This window comes from Pelodiscus sinensis, chromosome 26 (assembly GCF_052426305.1).
Source record: "Pelodiscus sinensis isolate ZL-2025 chromosome 26, ASM5242630v1, whole genome shotgun sequence".
Classification (NCBI taxonomy): domain Eukaryota; kingdom Metazoa; phylum Chordata; order Testudines; family Trionychidae; genus Pelodiscus; species Pelodiscus sinensis.
In genome coordinates, this window is record NC_143077.1 from 9,058,161 (window position 1) to 9,073,074 (window position 14,914).

The window sequence follows — 14,914 nt, forward strand, 5'->3', positions numbered from 1 at the left end:
ACCATGGAGCGCTGCTGGGAGCAGCCCCAATCCCTGTCTCTCGGAGGCTGGGGAATGTACAGCTCTATCCCAGGAGCAGGGCCGGGAGATGGGGAGGGTGGGAGGTTACTCTGGAGATGCAGGGAGGGGTCTCCTTGCTCCCATTGTCCCCCCCCCGAAGGACCCCGCAGGTGCCATTGCCTCACCAAACAAAAATGCCTTTGAGAGCTGCCTTGTGTGGGGCTGCCCGCTGCAGGGTTTCTGCTGAGCGGCCCCGTCTGGGCTCCACTGGGGGGTCGCTTGGCTGATGGGATTTGTCATGGAAATGAAAGGGTGAGGGGCTGCTGGAGACCCCCAGAAGGGGAGCGACAATATAGCAGTTCCCGGAGCCGCTCACTCATGCAGAGCCAGCGGCTGCACTCCAAGCTGCAGCCAAGGGCTGGCTGGGCAAAGGCCGCAGCTACCCAGCCTCCCTGGGAGCTGCCCTGTGGGTAGATGGAGGGGGACAGTCCCTCCCCTAGAGCCAGGCTGTGCACAGGAAACAATCGTGCCCTGCTCGGCCTAGCATAGGCAGTGAATGGTACGGGCCATGGACGGGTGTCCCAGCACCAGGAATATTCCTGGTCTGGAGCCAGGCTCTGCCAAAGTTTGAGACTGTGTCTCTCCCCGACCCTGCCTGCTGCCCCCATGTGCCCCCCCAGCTGCATTCCCCAGCCCACCTGAGCCCCTGCATGCACCCCCACCCGTGCATCCCCCAGTCCTGCCTACCGCCCCTGCATGCATCTCCTGAGTGCATCCCCCGTCCCGCCTGCTACCCCCCAGGCAATTTTTAAAAAGCTGGTGGGCGACTTTGAGTGGGGGAGGGGCGCAGGCTCCAGGCATTCTAGGCACCAGCTCTGACCCCGTGAGCCACAGCTGGGCATTGGATTTCAGAGTCCCCACCCCTAGCGACTACTGTCTGCCCCCCGAATCCACTGTGCCCCTGCTTGCCCTGCCTGTGTGGCACTGGATGGTTGATTGAGGGGTAGGGGATCCAATCAGTTACAGAGCCGCTGGAAAATTGCCCCCTGGTTATTTTGGGCCAGTTTCCCCCTCCCGTGCCATGGTCTGTGCTGGGTGTGATGCCAGTGTATGGCAAGGGGGGAGGAAGCATCCAGCCCCCTTTTGGGCACCCCCCCCCCACACACCGACACACCAGCAGAGTAGACCTGTGTGAGTCTATTAGCATCTGTCTCCCGCAGCCCCGGGGGCTCTGTCCGGGCCTGGGCACAGGCCGGCTGGGAGCTGCCCACTCCCCCAAGTTCTGTGCTGGAGCTCTGCGTGCTCCTGGCCCGACTGCCTCTCTCCAGGATCGGGTTGCGCGGCTCCCTTTGCTCTCCTTCTGTTGGACAACATTCCCCGGTGCGGAGTCAGCTGGGAGGGCGAGGCCGGATGGGGTTTCGGGGAAACCTCAGCCCGGTGCTGAGCTGGGCAAAAAGCCCCAGGACTAGGAGGAACAGGGATGCCAAGTGCTGGGCTCAGCCAGAGCAGGACTGGCCCTGTGTCCCTACTGCTGCTCCCCATCTCTCTCTTTCGGAGTCACTCCTCTGTGCCAGAGTCTCTATTGGCCTGACAGGCCAGCACCAAGGTAATCAAGGATCCGAGCCCTGGAAGGACTCCTGGTGAGCACAGGCTGGAGGGGCTCTGTCCCGCCCCAGCATTCCTGCAGCGCCGGCTGGCTGTGCCCATGGCTCCGGCGCTGGTGCCTCTTGTGTTGCCCTCTCCTGGTGCTCGGCTTCGTGGTCTCTTCTCCCCCCCTTGCCATCGTGGAGGGCTGGATCCCAACATGCTCTGCTCCACTTGGATCCAAGCAGAGGCTGCCGAGAGGGCGCGCTGCCCACTGGGATCGGGGAGGGGAGGGGGGTTTCCCACTGAATGGCGGCTGCCACCTGTCCCATTCCGGGTACTGGGCAGGCCCTTTGCTTCCTGCTCTTGCCAGACTGGCCCTGAGCTAGCCAGCTCACTGGGGCCACCTTGTCTCCTGTTCCTGAGAGGGGAGGGTTTGGGAAACCTGTGGGGGCGGGTTGAGACAGTCGGAGAGAATGTGACATTGATACAGACAGCACAGAACTGTCTGCAGCTAAAAGCCAGGGCTCTTCTGGGTGGGGCAGGGTGAGGACAGAGGCTCCAATGACAAGCAAGGTTCCTTCTTACTAAGATGCTGCTTGCTGGCTAAAGGGAGGATTTGCTGTCTTGGGGGAATGGGCTGATCCCAGAGGCTAGAGACCAGGAAGCCCAGTCAGGTTCCTCTCCTGGAAGGGGCTGTTCCCTGCAGGCTGTTCCCCAGGGTGGCTTCAGACCATGTGGCATGTGACAATGGTGGCTGGGTGGCCCCTGCGTTTGCAGATCCCTGGGGGGGGGGGCAAAACCCTAGACCTTAGAACAGCACCACCAGCTACTGAGCACTGCCGCCCCCGAGCAGTCGCAGACCACGTCCCTACATTCCCATCTCGGTGGCACCATCCGCCTTGCCCAAGCCTCCGTGGCTTGCACACCCGGCTGGGCTGCTCCCCGCCATCTTCTCTCTGCTCCTCCCTCCCCCCCATCACCCGCCCGCCCAGACTGGACGAGTGCTGGCACCAGAGCCCTTCCTTAAACATGCAAATAGCACCGGAATTCACAGTCCCCAGCGAGATGCTGCTAATCCCCCCACAATGCTGCCAGTTGATAATCTGACCTCAAAGAGCCACAGGCAGTTTAGCTGAACAATGTATTGAATCTAACGATTCCCTGGGCCGGGCAAGCGGCCTATTGAACGCAGCTCTACCCCTGCAGCCCCACCGATGGGCTGATCTCCCGAGCCACTGGCTGCTTCAAAACACAGATTGAAGGGGCTAGAGAAGGGTTTTTAAATCTTTCACTTTATTCCACACATTCCTGGCTGGATTCCAATGAGGGTAATTCGAGTCCGCTGGCAGGATGGAATAGAGGTGGTTTCTTCTCTGGCCAACTGTTATACAGCGCGGCTGAGAGCCTTCCCCCAGAGCAGGGCGAGTGGAACCAGCAAAACCTCTGCTTTAGGGAAGTGAAATATCGGTTAATTGAATAGTTGAGTAACCTCATGAATTCTTATCAGTTAGTCGACTATTCCATAGTCCCCGGGGGCGGGGGTGGGGCCAGTAGCCAGTGCGCTCCGGCCTCACTCCCAAGGAGCTCCCTGACACTCCACACTGCTGCCTCTGTATCAGAGGCAGCAGCACAGGCTGCCAGGTGTGGGGTGGTCCACGAGGGGAGCCAGTTTAAAAATGAGCTCCCCTTCTGGACCGGCTGTCTGTCGCCAAGTGCTGCTGCCTCTGATAAAGAGGTAGCAGTGTGGGGTGGCAGCAGCCCCTGTCTAAGGGGGGGTATGAGCTCCTGGACCTGGCACGAGCCGGAACTGAGCCAGGCTGCTTGCCCATCTAGCTCCTAATACACTTTAAATGCAGAGCTGCAACAGGGGTAGGTTCTGGACCCAGCAGGAGCCAGAACTGAACCGGGCTGCTGGCCAGCCTGCAAAAAATGTACCGGCAAGGGTGGGGCAAGGGAAATGTGTGTGGTTTATAGCATTAACCTATAAGCTGTTGCTTAGCAGTTAATCGGTTAATTGACTACACGATTTCATTCCTACTCTGCTCCTTCCTGGTGCAAAAAGTCCCGCTGGGGTGAGAGACAAGCTGAGACAGGGCGTGCACTGGGTGGTGCACGTGGAGGCATGCTTGCTAAGCCAGAGCCCCAGCTGGTGAAAACGTCACCCACTTGAGGCCAATGATTTACACCCAAGAAGCATCTGACCCTTGGGCTTTAGCAAAGGGCATCCTGCGCCTGCTTCATTAGGACCCTTAAGGGAACCTGTACTGATGGCTCAGCACGGCACAGCCACCGGACCCCAATTACCTTCCACTTTCAAAGTCCAAGGAGAGTTTATATCACGAGCTTTGGTGGGGTAAAACCTGTTAGTTAACAAAATGGGGGGAAGGCAAGCTCTTGTCTGGGCCCTGCAGGTCTTCAGGACTCAACCACCAGCCCCAATTGAGGGGGGCTTCGTGGGAGAGGTTATAGTCCTGTCTCACTGGTAGCTGAACTGAGACCCATCACACTCATTGCACGCAGTGTCTCTCTCCCTGCCAAGCAGCTGTTGCACTGTAATGACTGTAGGCCCCTGCTGACCTGGTGCATTCTCAGGTTGGTGAGGGAGGAACAGAGAAGGCTTTTTAGCCCCGTGATGAGCCCCCAAGTCAGCTGTGTCCATTAGCCCCTGCTTAGAGATTTGTGGCCTCCACTCAGTACTAGAAGCCACAATTGTGACTAGGTCATAGTTGGAAGTAAGAGTCCTGGCATGGCCACACATCCAGCTGCTGCCTGGAGCCCTCCCTTCCCCCTCTGGGATGGGCAGGAGGATTACTGGTGCAGCTGAGTGGTGGATTTATTCCCTGTTCCCCTCCCTGACCAGACCGGTCTCCTCAATGGCATGTTGCACCTGCCCTGACCCGTCCTCCCTGGGCCTCTATGACAGCACCACAACTCACTCTGCACCAGCCCTTGGGGGCCCCAACACGGAGCAGGCTCAGATGGTTGCAGGACCCCAATCCCAGGGTGTACTGCACCAGCGGCCAGCTGCCTAGTCTAGGGGTACGGCCCACAGGAAGCAGAGAATAAAAACAGGAAGGACTCCCTCTCCCCCCAAGCATCCCCTGGCCTGGTCCCTTAGGACTAGAGAAGGACCGACCTGTGTCAGCATCCCGCAGGACTAGAGAAGCCCCCCCCCTGCTTCCAACACCCCTAAGCCTAGAGGCCTCCCTGCTCCCAGTGTCTCCTGGTCTGGTCCCCCCAGGGCTAGAGGAGGAGCAGGGGGGCTCCCAGCATGCCCAGGCCTGGAGCCCCGCCCGCCGGCGCGGGGGCCCCGCACGTGGCTCCTTCTTTCTTTCTTTCCTAAGTGAATCATCAGCCAAAGCCTCCAACTTTCCCTAGATAGTCTGAACTCGCGGCTGGGCACAACCAAGCGGCAGGGGGGAGGCTGAGCTGCCCGGGCCTCTGCCCTGCCCCCTCGGGACGCCCCCCCGGCCAGGCTGGGGGGCGCCGGTGTATCGGGGCAGCGCAGCGGGCTCCCGGCCACCCCCCCCTCCCCGGAGCAGGCGCCCCGCTGTCCCGGGCCTGTCCCGGGGCGAGTCCGAGCCCCCCTCCCGGCTCCGTGCGCAGACATGGTAGGGGCCTCCCCCCGCGGCCGGGCAGGGACCGGGCTGGCTGCACAATAGCGCCCGGGCGCCTTTGCCTGGGGGGTCCCCGCCCCGCAGCCCGCCCCCGCCCGCCCCGCTCCGGGGCCTCGCGCCTCTGTCCCCGCGGGGCGGCCCGGCCATGAGCCCGAGCTGATACCGCCCCCCCTGCAAGGGGCTGGGTCGGATCCGGGGCGGGATGCGCCTGCGGCGGAAAAGGGGCTGAGTCGCGTCCGCGCCCGCTGCTGCGCGGCTGGTTGCAAGGCACCGGGGGCGGCGCGGCGGCGGGGCCGGGGGGAGGACCAGAGAGCGAGCGGCGCCTCCCCCGCACGGCATGGAGCGGCGGCCGGCGGCGCGGCACGGAGCCCGAGGTACCGCGCGGAGCCGGGACGGGGGGGGCCGGGGATACCGCGTGCCCCTCCCCCCGCTGGCTGGTCTCCAGCCCGGGAAGGGAGGGGGGGGTTGCATCAGGGAGCTGGGCTCCCGGGGGGTGGGGAGGGGCTGCAGCCCCGGGCCCCCCCCCCGGCCCTTTGCTGTGGGGATGCGCCCCAGGCAGCCCCCTCCGAGCTCCGCAGGATGCCGGGGTGGGGCCATGGCTGAGTCCGGTCCCGCTCGCAGGAAGCTGGTGGCCTTGCGCCAGGCTGGAGATCGGGCTGGGGGGGGGGGTCCCCAGCCTGGCCGCCTCCCCCGGCGCCGAGAGCCATGAGCTCATCTGCTCGGAACTCCCGGATCCCGCCCCGGCGCTGGGCCCGGGTACTTGCCTTGGGCCGGAGCATCTCTCCCGGCGCCTCTGCCGGAGACGGGGGGGGGGAGCCTCCGCCCTGGGCACGGCCGCTGGCCTTGGACACAGGCGCTGGCCCGCAGGCCTCGCCGGGCAGGAATGGAGGAATAACGCCCAGGCGGGCTGCAGAGCGAACCGAGTGGGAATAACTTGGGGGGTGACGCTTCCCGTCTGGGCGCCAGGCCGATGCTGGGACTGCGCCCCCCCCCCCCCGCTCCCCAGATCTGCCTTCCCGGCGTCTTGCTGTGCAGGGGAACCGAGGGGGGGCACCCGGCTGCAGGGAGAGGGGTGATCTTGGAAGGGGGGGCGCTCAAGCCCTTTCCGGGGAGGAGGGAGCTTGTGGAGGGGCAGGGCCCTTCCTGTGGCTGGGTAGAAACCCCTGAAAGCAGCCCTGGACATGGGGTTTCCAGGGAGAGTTGGAATCCCTCCTCCCCCCAGCAGAAGCGGCCGGCTGCTGTCAGATGTCCTAATTTAGGCCAGGCCCAGGACCTCAGCCTCGCCCTGCAGTGTTTGCAGCCCAGACGTGACTGACTGGGGCTGGGGCGGGGAGACCCAGGGCTCTGCAAATCGGGAGCTACCCCTGCTGTCTGGGCCTCCCAGCTGGTGAAAATGGGGGCAGCTCCCATTGGAATGAAGGGGCCAGATCCACTGACCTCCGTGATTTGCACCCGGGGCTTTGGGCAAGGAAAATGGCTTTGGAGCAGCCGATGGGGGCAGAGGGGTTTTAGAGTCTCAGGCTGCTGGGGCGCGACTCTGCGCTCGCCCCTCCCAGCGTAAATCAAGGGTCGCTCTGGGCAGGCAGAGGGAGTCGGAGCAGTGGCACGGAAGCCCTGCGCCCCAGCGGGGTACAGGTCCCTCTGTAGTGCTCCGGGCGGTGACAGGCCCCAGGCTCTCCTGGAGTTGTGAATGATGGGGAGGGGAGAAAGGAAGGCCCAGGGCCGGAGGCTTATAGACCCAGCTGAAATGGAGCCTCTGGATGAAGGCAGTGCCCCCTCCCTGGAGTTACACGAAGCAGGAGGGAAGGAGCTAGCACAGTCTCAGTAGGCCACAGAGAGCCAAGCGTGGGGAGAGCCCCCTAGGAGTTAATTAGATTCACTCAAGTGGCTGCAAAATAGAAGTTGCCCTTGACGAGACCTTTCCAGGGAGCAGCAGCCTTTGTCACGCAGACAGGACAGCTCTGCTGGGGGCTTTGGTGTTTCTGCGTGTGCTTGGTCCCCCACCTTGCTGCTGTGGGTCAGGCCGGTGCCGCTTGCACCTCCTCTCCCTTTGCCCTGCATCTGGCATCCGTCTCCAGCCCTGATGCTTGGGAGAGGCTAGGGATGTGAATGGTTAACTGGTAAGCGTCACCCTTACTGGATGATGCTTCCCGGTTACGGATAACTAGTAGGGATTGGCGCACCCCCCGGCCGGCCGTAGGCAGAGGGCTGCTCCAGCCCCTGCAAGGGGCACCTCAGCAGGGCCCGAGAGGCCCCCATCTGTGACGGGCCCAGCCCAAGCTCGCTGGAAGCAGCTCCCATCCGCAGCGTGCGCTCACCACGGAAGGGGGCGTCTCTGACCAGCCGGGAGCAGCCCCCGCATGCCCTTGTTTAATCAGTCAAACATACTATTTAACCGGTTAACTAATTACCTCCTTATTAGAGCATGAGCCAGGCCTAAGGAGCAGTGGCACACCTGGGCTAGCTGAATCTTTCTCGCACTTTGATACTCCTGCCTGCCAGCCCCCTTTCTTCCCCGCACAGGTGACCCCTCCCCAAGCCCTGGGCTTCAGCCTGCCTGGCATACAGGGTGCAGGAGGCACATCTGCTGGCTCGTGAACTCTGGAACTGAAGCAGCCACCTGCCAGGAATTCTGTACCCATCCTGCCCTCTCTGAGCCCTGCCTCTTTTGCTGCACCTCCGTACCCCTGCTGCGGCTGCGAGCAGCCCATAGCCAACCCCACTCAGAGCTTCTGCGTGCTGGGTCTCTGCTGAGTGCCACAGTATCGGTTTCCAGAGCTTGCCCAGACTGTCCACAGCGTCGGGCCCCCTGGGGATGACACGTCTGTCCTATGACACCACCCCAGCCAGCTGTGGAGCTGGGAGTGACCTGTCCCAGAGCTGCACTATGGCAGCCTGGCTTATTCAGATCTGGGACTAGTTCAGAAGCATGGTTAAAACCAAGGATGTTAAGAGGCGGGCAGTTGGCCAACCGTGTAGTTGATGCAATTTGTAAACAAAGGTTTAAAACAAACAAAAGGAAGTTTTTCTTCACTCGGCTCACAGTCAACCTGTGGAACTCCTTGCCAGAGGATGTGGTGAAGACTAGGATTTTAACAGGGTTCAAAAAAGAACTAGATAGAGTCATGAAGGTTAGGTCCATCAATGGCTATTAGCCAGGATGGGTAGGAATGCCATCCTTAGATCCAACCGGGGAGGGATCACGTGAGAATTGTGATCTGTCCCTCTGGGGCATCTGGTATTGGCCACTGTTGGCAGACAGGATCCTGGGCTAGATGGACCTTTGGTCTGACCCAGTACGGCCATTCTTATGTTCTTATGATAAGAGAAGGGCTGATACAGAGGCAGCAAGGGGGTGAGGGGAATGCGAGTAGTCAAGTAGTCGACTTGACTACCCGGTAAGTTTAGGCTTACTGGGTAGTCGACTAGCTGCTTGCACCCGTAGTTAAAACACTGCCAGGTCTTGTCTACACCACTGGCTGCAATGGTGTGTTAGGTCCTAACCGGGTCTTACCCCCAAGTGAGGAAGACGGGGGCTGGTCTTATGAGCCAGAAGGCAAAAGGCCTTTGGTGGTGGCTGGGCTGTGGCAGCTCCCTGCGTGAGAAGACATGGGGGACTGGAGCTGAGGATTCATCCTCAACACGTGGCTGTCTCCTGGCTGCGTTTCTGGGCTGGGTGGTGTTCCCAGGCGCCTGGCCCGAGGTTTGCTGGCCCTCCACTGGGTCACAGGAGCAGCCGGGCCTGCATCTGCAGCTTTGCCCAGGCTGAACTCTGCTGAATTCTCTTGCTCCTGCGCAGCCGGAGGGAGGGCAGCGGCTGGCTCGGGCCAAGTCTGCTGGAGCCAGGGTTTGTTTTGGCTCCGAGTCTCGCTAAGGGACCCAGCCAAGTGCTCTCTGGCCCTGACTCGGTTGATATCTCTGGGTGCAGGCAGGGCCGCTTTGTGACTAAGCATGGCTTTGTGGCAGGCCTGTCTCTCCACCCATGGAGGAAAAGGGAAGGCCCGGCAGCCCCCCTCCCCCTCCGTCCTTGATTCCCTGTTGCAGAGTGGGAGGGACAGCTGCTGTGATTCATCCAGGCCCTCATGTGCATGGGGCTGAGGTGGCCTTTCGGGGGAGGGGAGGACATGGGGGCAGGGGGAACAGAAGAGCCACGGGGCCTGCTTAGTTTATCAGAGCTCGCTGCAGCTGGTGGCCAGCCGGCGAACGGGCCCTAAATGCCGACCTGCCATCCAGGGGCCCTGCAAACGGCAGACGTATTGTCTGTGCCCGGCTCCTCCGATAGGCCTGGCTTTCCGTTGTTTATCGCGGAGGAGAACAGTTCTTCCCCTCTCTTCGTCATGATGTCCGGTGTCTGGCCGCATGGGCATGCTACTCCAGCGGGGTGGCGGTAAGTTCCCGGGCAGTAGCAGGAGGTGCCCGTCCCTGGGCATAGACCCCCACGGATTTGAGTGTGTCCCACCAATATGTTGGGAAGCTAGTTTGGAGTTAAATCTCCTAGCAACAAAACAAGGGGAATTGGGGGGGAGGGGGAATCCAGGTGCTAAGCCTTTGGAAGAGGTGGTGACCGTTTTATAGCATGTGGCAGCGCTTAGCGCTTGATCTTTGCGAAAGGATGTGACCGAGTTGTGTTGGCCCAGCTTTGCAGAAGGGTCTCAGAGGGGTAGTAGCTGTGTTAGTCGGGAACTTTAAAAACGAGTGGTCCTGTGGCACCTTAGAGACTAACAAAAATATACAGGCAGTCCCCGGGTTACGTACAAGATAGGGACTGTAGGTTTGTTCTTAAGTTGAATTTGTATGTAAGTCGGAACTGGTACATATTGTAGGGGAAACTCTAGCCAAACATTTCTCCAGAGCTCAGTTTTATTCTCCCACACCTCACTTCCCTCAGTCCTTTATTCTCAAGCTGAGGTGTCTGCTGAGAAAAGCCGCTCCGCGTCTTCCTGGTCTGCTTGGGGGAGGGAGGGGGGGCGCTAGCTTCGCGTCTCCCTGGTCTGCTGGGGGAAAGCAGCTAGTGCGGGGTTGCCTCACCCCGTTTGTAAGTAGGGATCCGATGTAAGTCGGATCCATGTAACCCGGGGACTGCCTGTATATCTAGGATCATGAGCTTCCGTGGGCAAAAGCCACTTCCTGAGGAAAAGGAGTTTTCACCCACGAAAGCTCATGATTCTGTGTGTTTTTGTTAGTCTCTAAGGCGCCACAGGACGACTCGTTTTTGCAGCCCGGGTCGCTCTGGCGCGTGGCAGGAATGTGAACGTGTTTTTGCTGCTGGTGAAAAGGGGTTTGTTTAACTATTTCCCTCTTTTTCTTCCTTTTTTAAAATGAATTTGGTCAGTCCGGGCTGTCCAAAAATGGAACCACCCTGCCTCTGCCCATTGCCCCGGCTGTGTGGAACGGTCCTGAGCCCATGGGGACGAGAAAATGGGGGGAGAAATCTGGCCGCAGCGGAACTCATCCCCCCGCTGACTTCAGTGGGGCTGGGATTTCACCTGCCCGAGGGGCTGACACTTCTCCGGATGGTCTGGAGCTGGCTGTAGTGCCGGGGAGGGAGTTTCCAGTGATGCTGGACAGGGTGAACCGTGTCCCTTAGTGAGCCAGCAAGAACGCTGGTGCACAGATTGAAGATTAGGCCGAGGAGGCCGCTGTGGTGTAGAGCCATCAGCGGAGTGATGGTGGTTACGTGCAAGCAGCTGGCGAGACGGGCCAAGGATACGGATGGAGCGGGGCACAGGCCTGTTATCTGTATGGTCCCTTTCTGGTTACCGCAGCTCTTCTTCCTCCTGGGGCTGGGGCCCACCATACAGAGATCTTGGACCCCAGGCAAGGCAGCGATTCTGGAGGAAGCCAGGTCAGGGAGAGGATGGAAGAAGAGCTGGGGTGGGTGGCAGAATCGCAGTGGGACAGCCTTGGAGGGCATTGAGCGCTCTAGTGGTCCTGAGTCCTGACTCCGGGATGGAGCAGTGCTGCGCTAGAGCCAAGCGCTAGGGAAATGGCCGGCCTATTCGCTGGGCGAAAGCAGGATCTGTGTGCCAGGCCCTGCTAGCCGTCTAGGGCTCGTGCTCCAGGCTCGAAAGGCCAGCGGTCTCGCCTGCAGAGGTGCTGTGCTCCCTTGTTCCTGTTAGGAGCTCAGCGCCTCTGCATATTAGGCGGATAGGCCTGATTTTGGAAAGGAGCTGAGCTCTTAGTTCGGCACTGGGACGAGGGCCAGACTTTTGGAAGTGCCCAGCGGCAGCCGGGCAGGTTTTCTCAAGAGCTCTGTGCCCCTCACGGAGGGCCGCTGGTAATTCTGCCCATGCACGCAGCTGTTGCTCTGTGTGTGTCGGGTGCTCGGACACCTCCTACCCACCTGTTCTGTCGCTGGCTCCATGGGTGTCAGGTCGCAGTGCCTGCCCTGGGGATCCAGCGCCGGCTCCGGGCCGGTCCAGTTCAGATCCAGCCGCGTGGGAAATTCACGGTGGGGGACGCAGGGCTCGAAAGCAGCTCAGGTTCTCCGGCCTGTTTTCCTTGATGCCGATTGGAAACGAACCGTGAACATCCCGAAGCCCCATCCCAGCACTGCCCTGAGATCCCCTGTCACTCCTTGCTCCTCAGTCCACATCCTTGACGCTCTTGTGCCCCTGCGTGGTGCTTTGGGGCAGAAGGTGGTGGCAGGGCAGTGAGGTACCCCTCCTGCACTGCAAGCAGGCCTCCCTTGCGCCTCGAAGGGTCGCTCCGGTGCCCTACAAGCTATAGGAGTGCCGCAGGTTATCCAGCTGGGGGATAGCCCGCTCCCAGCAGTCCCCAGACCCTCCTCCTTTTCGAACCAGATCTTCTCTGTTGGTTTGTACAGCATTTAACCCCAAACCTCCTGGGTAGCCCCCGGCGCCACAGCCTTCCTTTCCCTAGCCCAGGGGGGTTAGGAACGTGTTTGGGGCAGGTCTGTTTCTTCTCTGTGTGGTGGGACAGCTCAGCGTGCTGGGCAGAACGGCCCTCCAGGAACAGCAGAGACCCCCTCGGCATGCACATGTCTGGACAACCCCCAGCTGGTGAGCTGATCTCCGGGGTCTGGGGAGCATTGGGGAGCTCAGGCTTTGTTTCCCATCTCTCTCGCTTTCGGGTGCTCCAGCCCTGACCCCTGGGTTCTGAGCCCAGAGGATTCTGGTGCCGTCGGCTCAGGGGAAGGGTTAATCACCCCACTCCCTACTATGCCCTGTTTTCACTGTGAGGAGGAATGAATGCTGGGAAGGTACCCGGCTGCAGCTCCCCTGCCAGGCCAGGGGTGAATTCAGGGCCTGGCTGTGAGCCTGCTGAACCCCGCTTCACACACACGCAGCTGGGAGCGTGGGAGCCAGACCCCAACGGGAGCAGCCCAGTTTTAATTTGAGTTTTGGGAGATGGTCCTGGAGGGCTGTTGGCTTCCTCTGAGCACCGAGCCCAGGCGGCGTGGGACCCAGCCACCAGCCCACACCAAGGATGCGGGAGGGTCGTGGGCTCTGTGTCACAAGCGCCCTGTTCTTGTGGCGTCTGTCTGTGCTGAGCTCTGCAGGGTTCCAGGGAGCTCTTGGCCCTCCGAGTTGTGGGGCACTCTCTGGGGCACCCCTGGCTTCCTGCTGCGGGGCGGGCAGGCCTACAGCGTGGAGCTGCCTGGGGTGGGCGTGGGAGCAGCGCCGTAGGCAGAGGAGCAGTTGTCCCTGCCAGGAGCTCGCCGGGCGCGGGCGGCTGAGTGACGCGCTCAGTCCCGGTCATCCAGGTGTGACGGATACAGTTGTTCCTGCTAATCCCCGGAAGCTGCGTGTGTGTGAGCAATTGGGCGTGTGGCTTTGCAGCGTGTCTGAGACACGCTCTGCTGCTCCCGATGATCCCGTGGGATGGCTGTGGCATGGGGCCCCGGGCTTTCCCTTCTAGGGTGCTGGCGGGGCAGGGACTGGCTGACTCAGAGGCAGGGGATGGGATGGGGGTTCTCCCCCGCGAGGGTGCTGGTTCCTGTCTGGGGTCAGGGTAGCAGTGATCTGCAGGTGTTCCCACCTGAGGAGGGTCTGGCTTGTGTAACTGGACTCAGGTGTCTGTGGGCCCCTCGGGCAAGAGACCCCAGCTGGGTGTTGCAGTGAGGAGGCCAGGGCTGAATGAGCCATGGAGACTATGGTGTCCCCTCCCTGCTAGAAGGCTCGCTTTGAGGCACAATTAGCCTGGGTGCGGGCAGAAGAGATGGCCCCATGCTGGACCCCTGCTGGGGTTAGGGTAGGGGTTGGGCTGTGGGGCACAGGGTCAGCGGCCGATTCATTGGCACTTGCCACGGCCTTGGGGTGCTGAGCTGGGGAGGGGTTGGCCTTTTGCGCACTAGACCAGGTTATGCCGGGAGGGCGCGACATCGGTGGCCTTATGCCTGAGACAGCCCCGGGAATTGGTTTCTGCCCAGGGCAGCAGAATCCCTCTGTTCCAGGGACAGGTCAGAGCGAGACTAGGATGTTAAGTATCGGGTAACTGACTAATCAAATAGTTGATGCATTTTTGCATTGACTCTTCGATTAGTCGATAGGGCACCTCCGCCCTAGGGCTGTTGTGACACTTCAAAGGCAAAAGCGCCGGAAGCCCAGGGTCAGCGGGGGGAGACAATGGAATGGTCTCCCCCCGCTGACCCCGGGCTCCTTGAAGTACCCTCCTCTATTCCCCCCCTTGCTGCCTCTGATAGGGTCCTGTCAACTAGTCCTTCACATCCCTAGACTGCTCCCTGGGGCTGCGGAGTTGGGTTTCTTTTGTTTCATCCCCTCAAACAAATTCTTCCAAATCCTGAAGCCTCTTGCTCCTGAGCAGCAAGCGCCCCACAACAACAGGCCAGCCACAGCGGCTCGCCCATCTTCCCTGCGGCGCCGACTCCAGCATCCAGCCGCATTCCCCTGTGGCCGCCGTTTGTGCCGCAGGCTCAAGCCCCAGCGTGGCGCGGATTCAGCTGGAAATGAGCGCTGACGGGCAAGGGGAAACCTCTCTCCCCCATCACAGAAGCCTGCAATGGAACGGGGATTCTTTTGTGCCGTGCTGAGGCTAGGGACACCATTCCTACCATCCTGGCTAATAGCCATTGGTGGACCTAACCTCCATGAATCTATCTAGCTCTTTTTTGAACCCTGTTAAAGTTCTAGCCTTCACCTCATCCTCTGGCAAGGAGTTCCACAGGTTGACCGTGCGCTGAGTGAAGTAAAACTTCCTTTTGTTTGTTTTAAACCTTCTGCCTATTAATTTCATTTGGTGACCCTCACTTCTAATATTGTGGGAATAAGTAAATAACTTTTTCTTACTCACTTTTCCCACACCACTCATGATTTTATAGACCTCTATCTTATCCCCCCTTAGACTCCTCTTTTCTATGCTGAAAAGTCCAAATCTTTTTACACTCTCTTCATATGGGACCTGTTCCAAACCCCTCTTCATTTGTGTTGCCCTTTTCTGAAGCTTTTCCAATGCCAATATATCTTTTTGGAGATGAGGCGACTACCTCTCTATGCAGTATTCAAGATGCGGGCGTCCCAAGGTTTTGTACAGAGGCATTAAGATATTTTCTGTTCTATTCTCTATCCCTTTTTTAATGACTCCTAACATTCCATTTGCTGTTTCGACGGCCGCTGCACACTGAGTGGATATTTTCAGAGAACTGTCCACAAATGACTCCCAAGATCTCTCTCTTGAGTAGTTGGGAGACCTCAGGGTGGGCACAGTGACTGCCCACAGGGCCCTGCTGT

At 60.2% G+C, this 14,914-nt stretch overlaps 1 protein-coding gene across 8 annotated transcripts in view; it reads left to right on the forward strand.

Moving 5' to 3' along the window:
- Positions 1-5,238: 5,238 nt before the first annotated feature.
- The window catches only part of MAP7D1 (MAP7 domain containing 1), a 44,300-nt gene continuing 34,624 nt past the window's right edge, over positions 5,239-14,914 (forward strand). For 4 of the 8 annotated variants that reach the window (XM_075908859.2, XM_075908861.2, XM_075908865.2 and 1 more), the window contains exon 1: positions 5,240-5,578. In XM_075908859.2, coding sequence (XP_075764974.2) covers positions 5,542-5,578 — 37 coding nt within the window. In that variant the 5' untranslated portion in view covers positions 5,240-5,541. Of the gene's footprint in view, positions 5,579-9,393; positions 9,592-14,914 lie in introns of those variants that run through there. The other 4 variants (XM_075908864.2, XM_089773500.1, XM_075908862.2 and 1 more) reach the window with 3 other exon arrangements.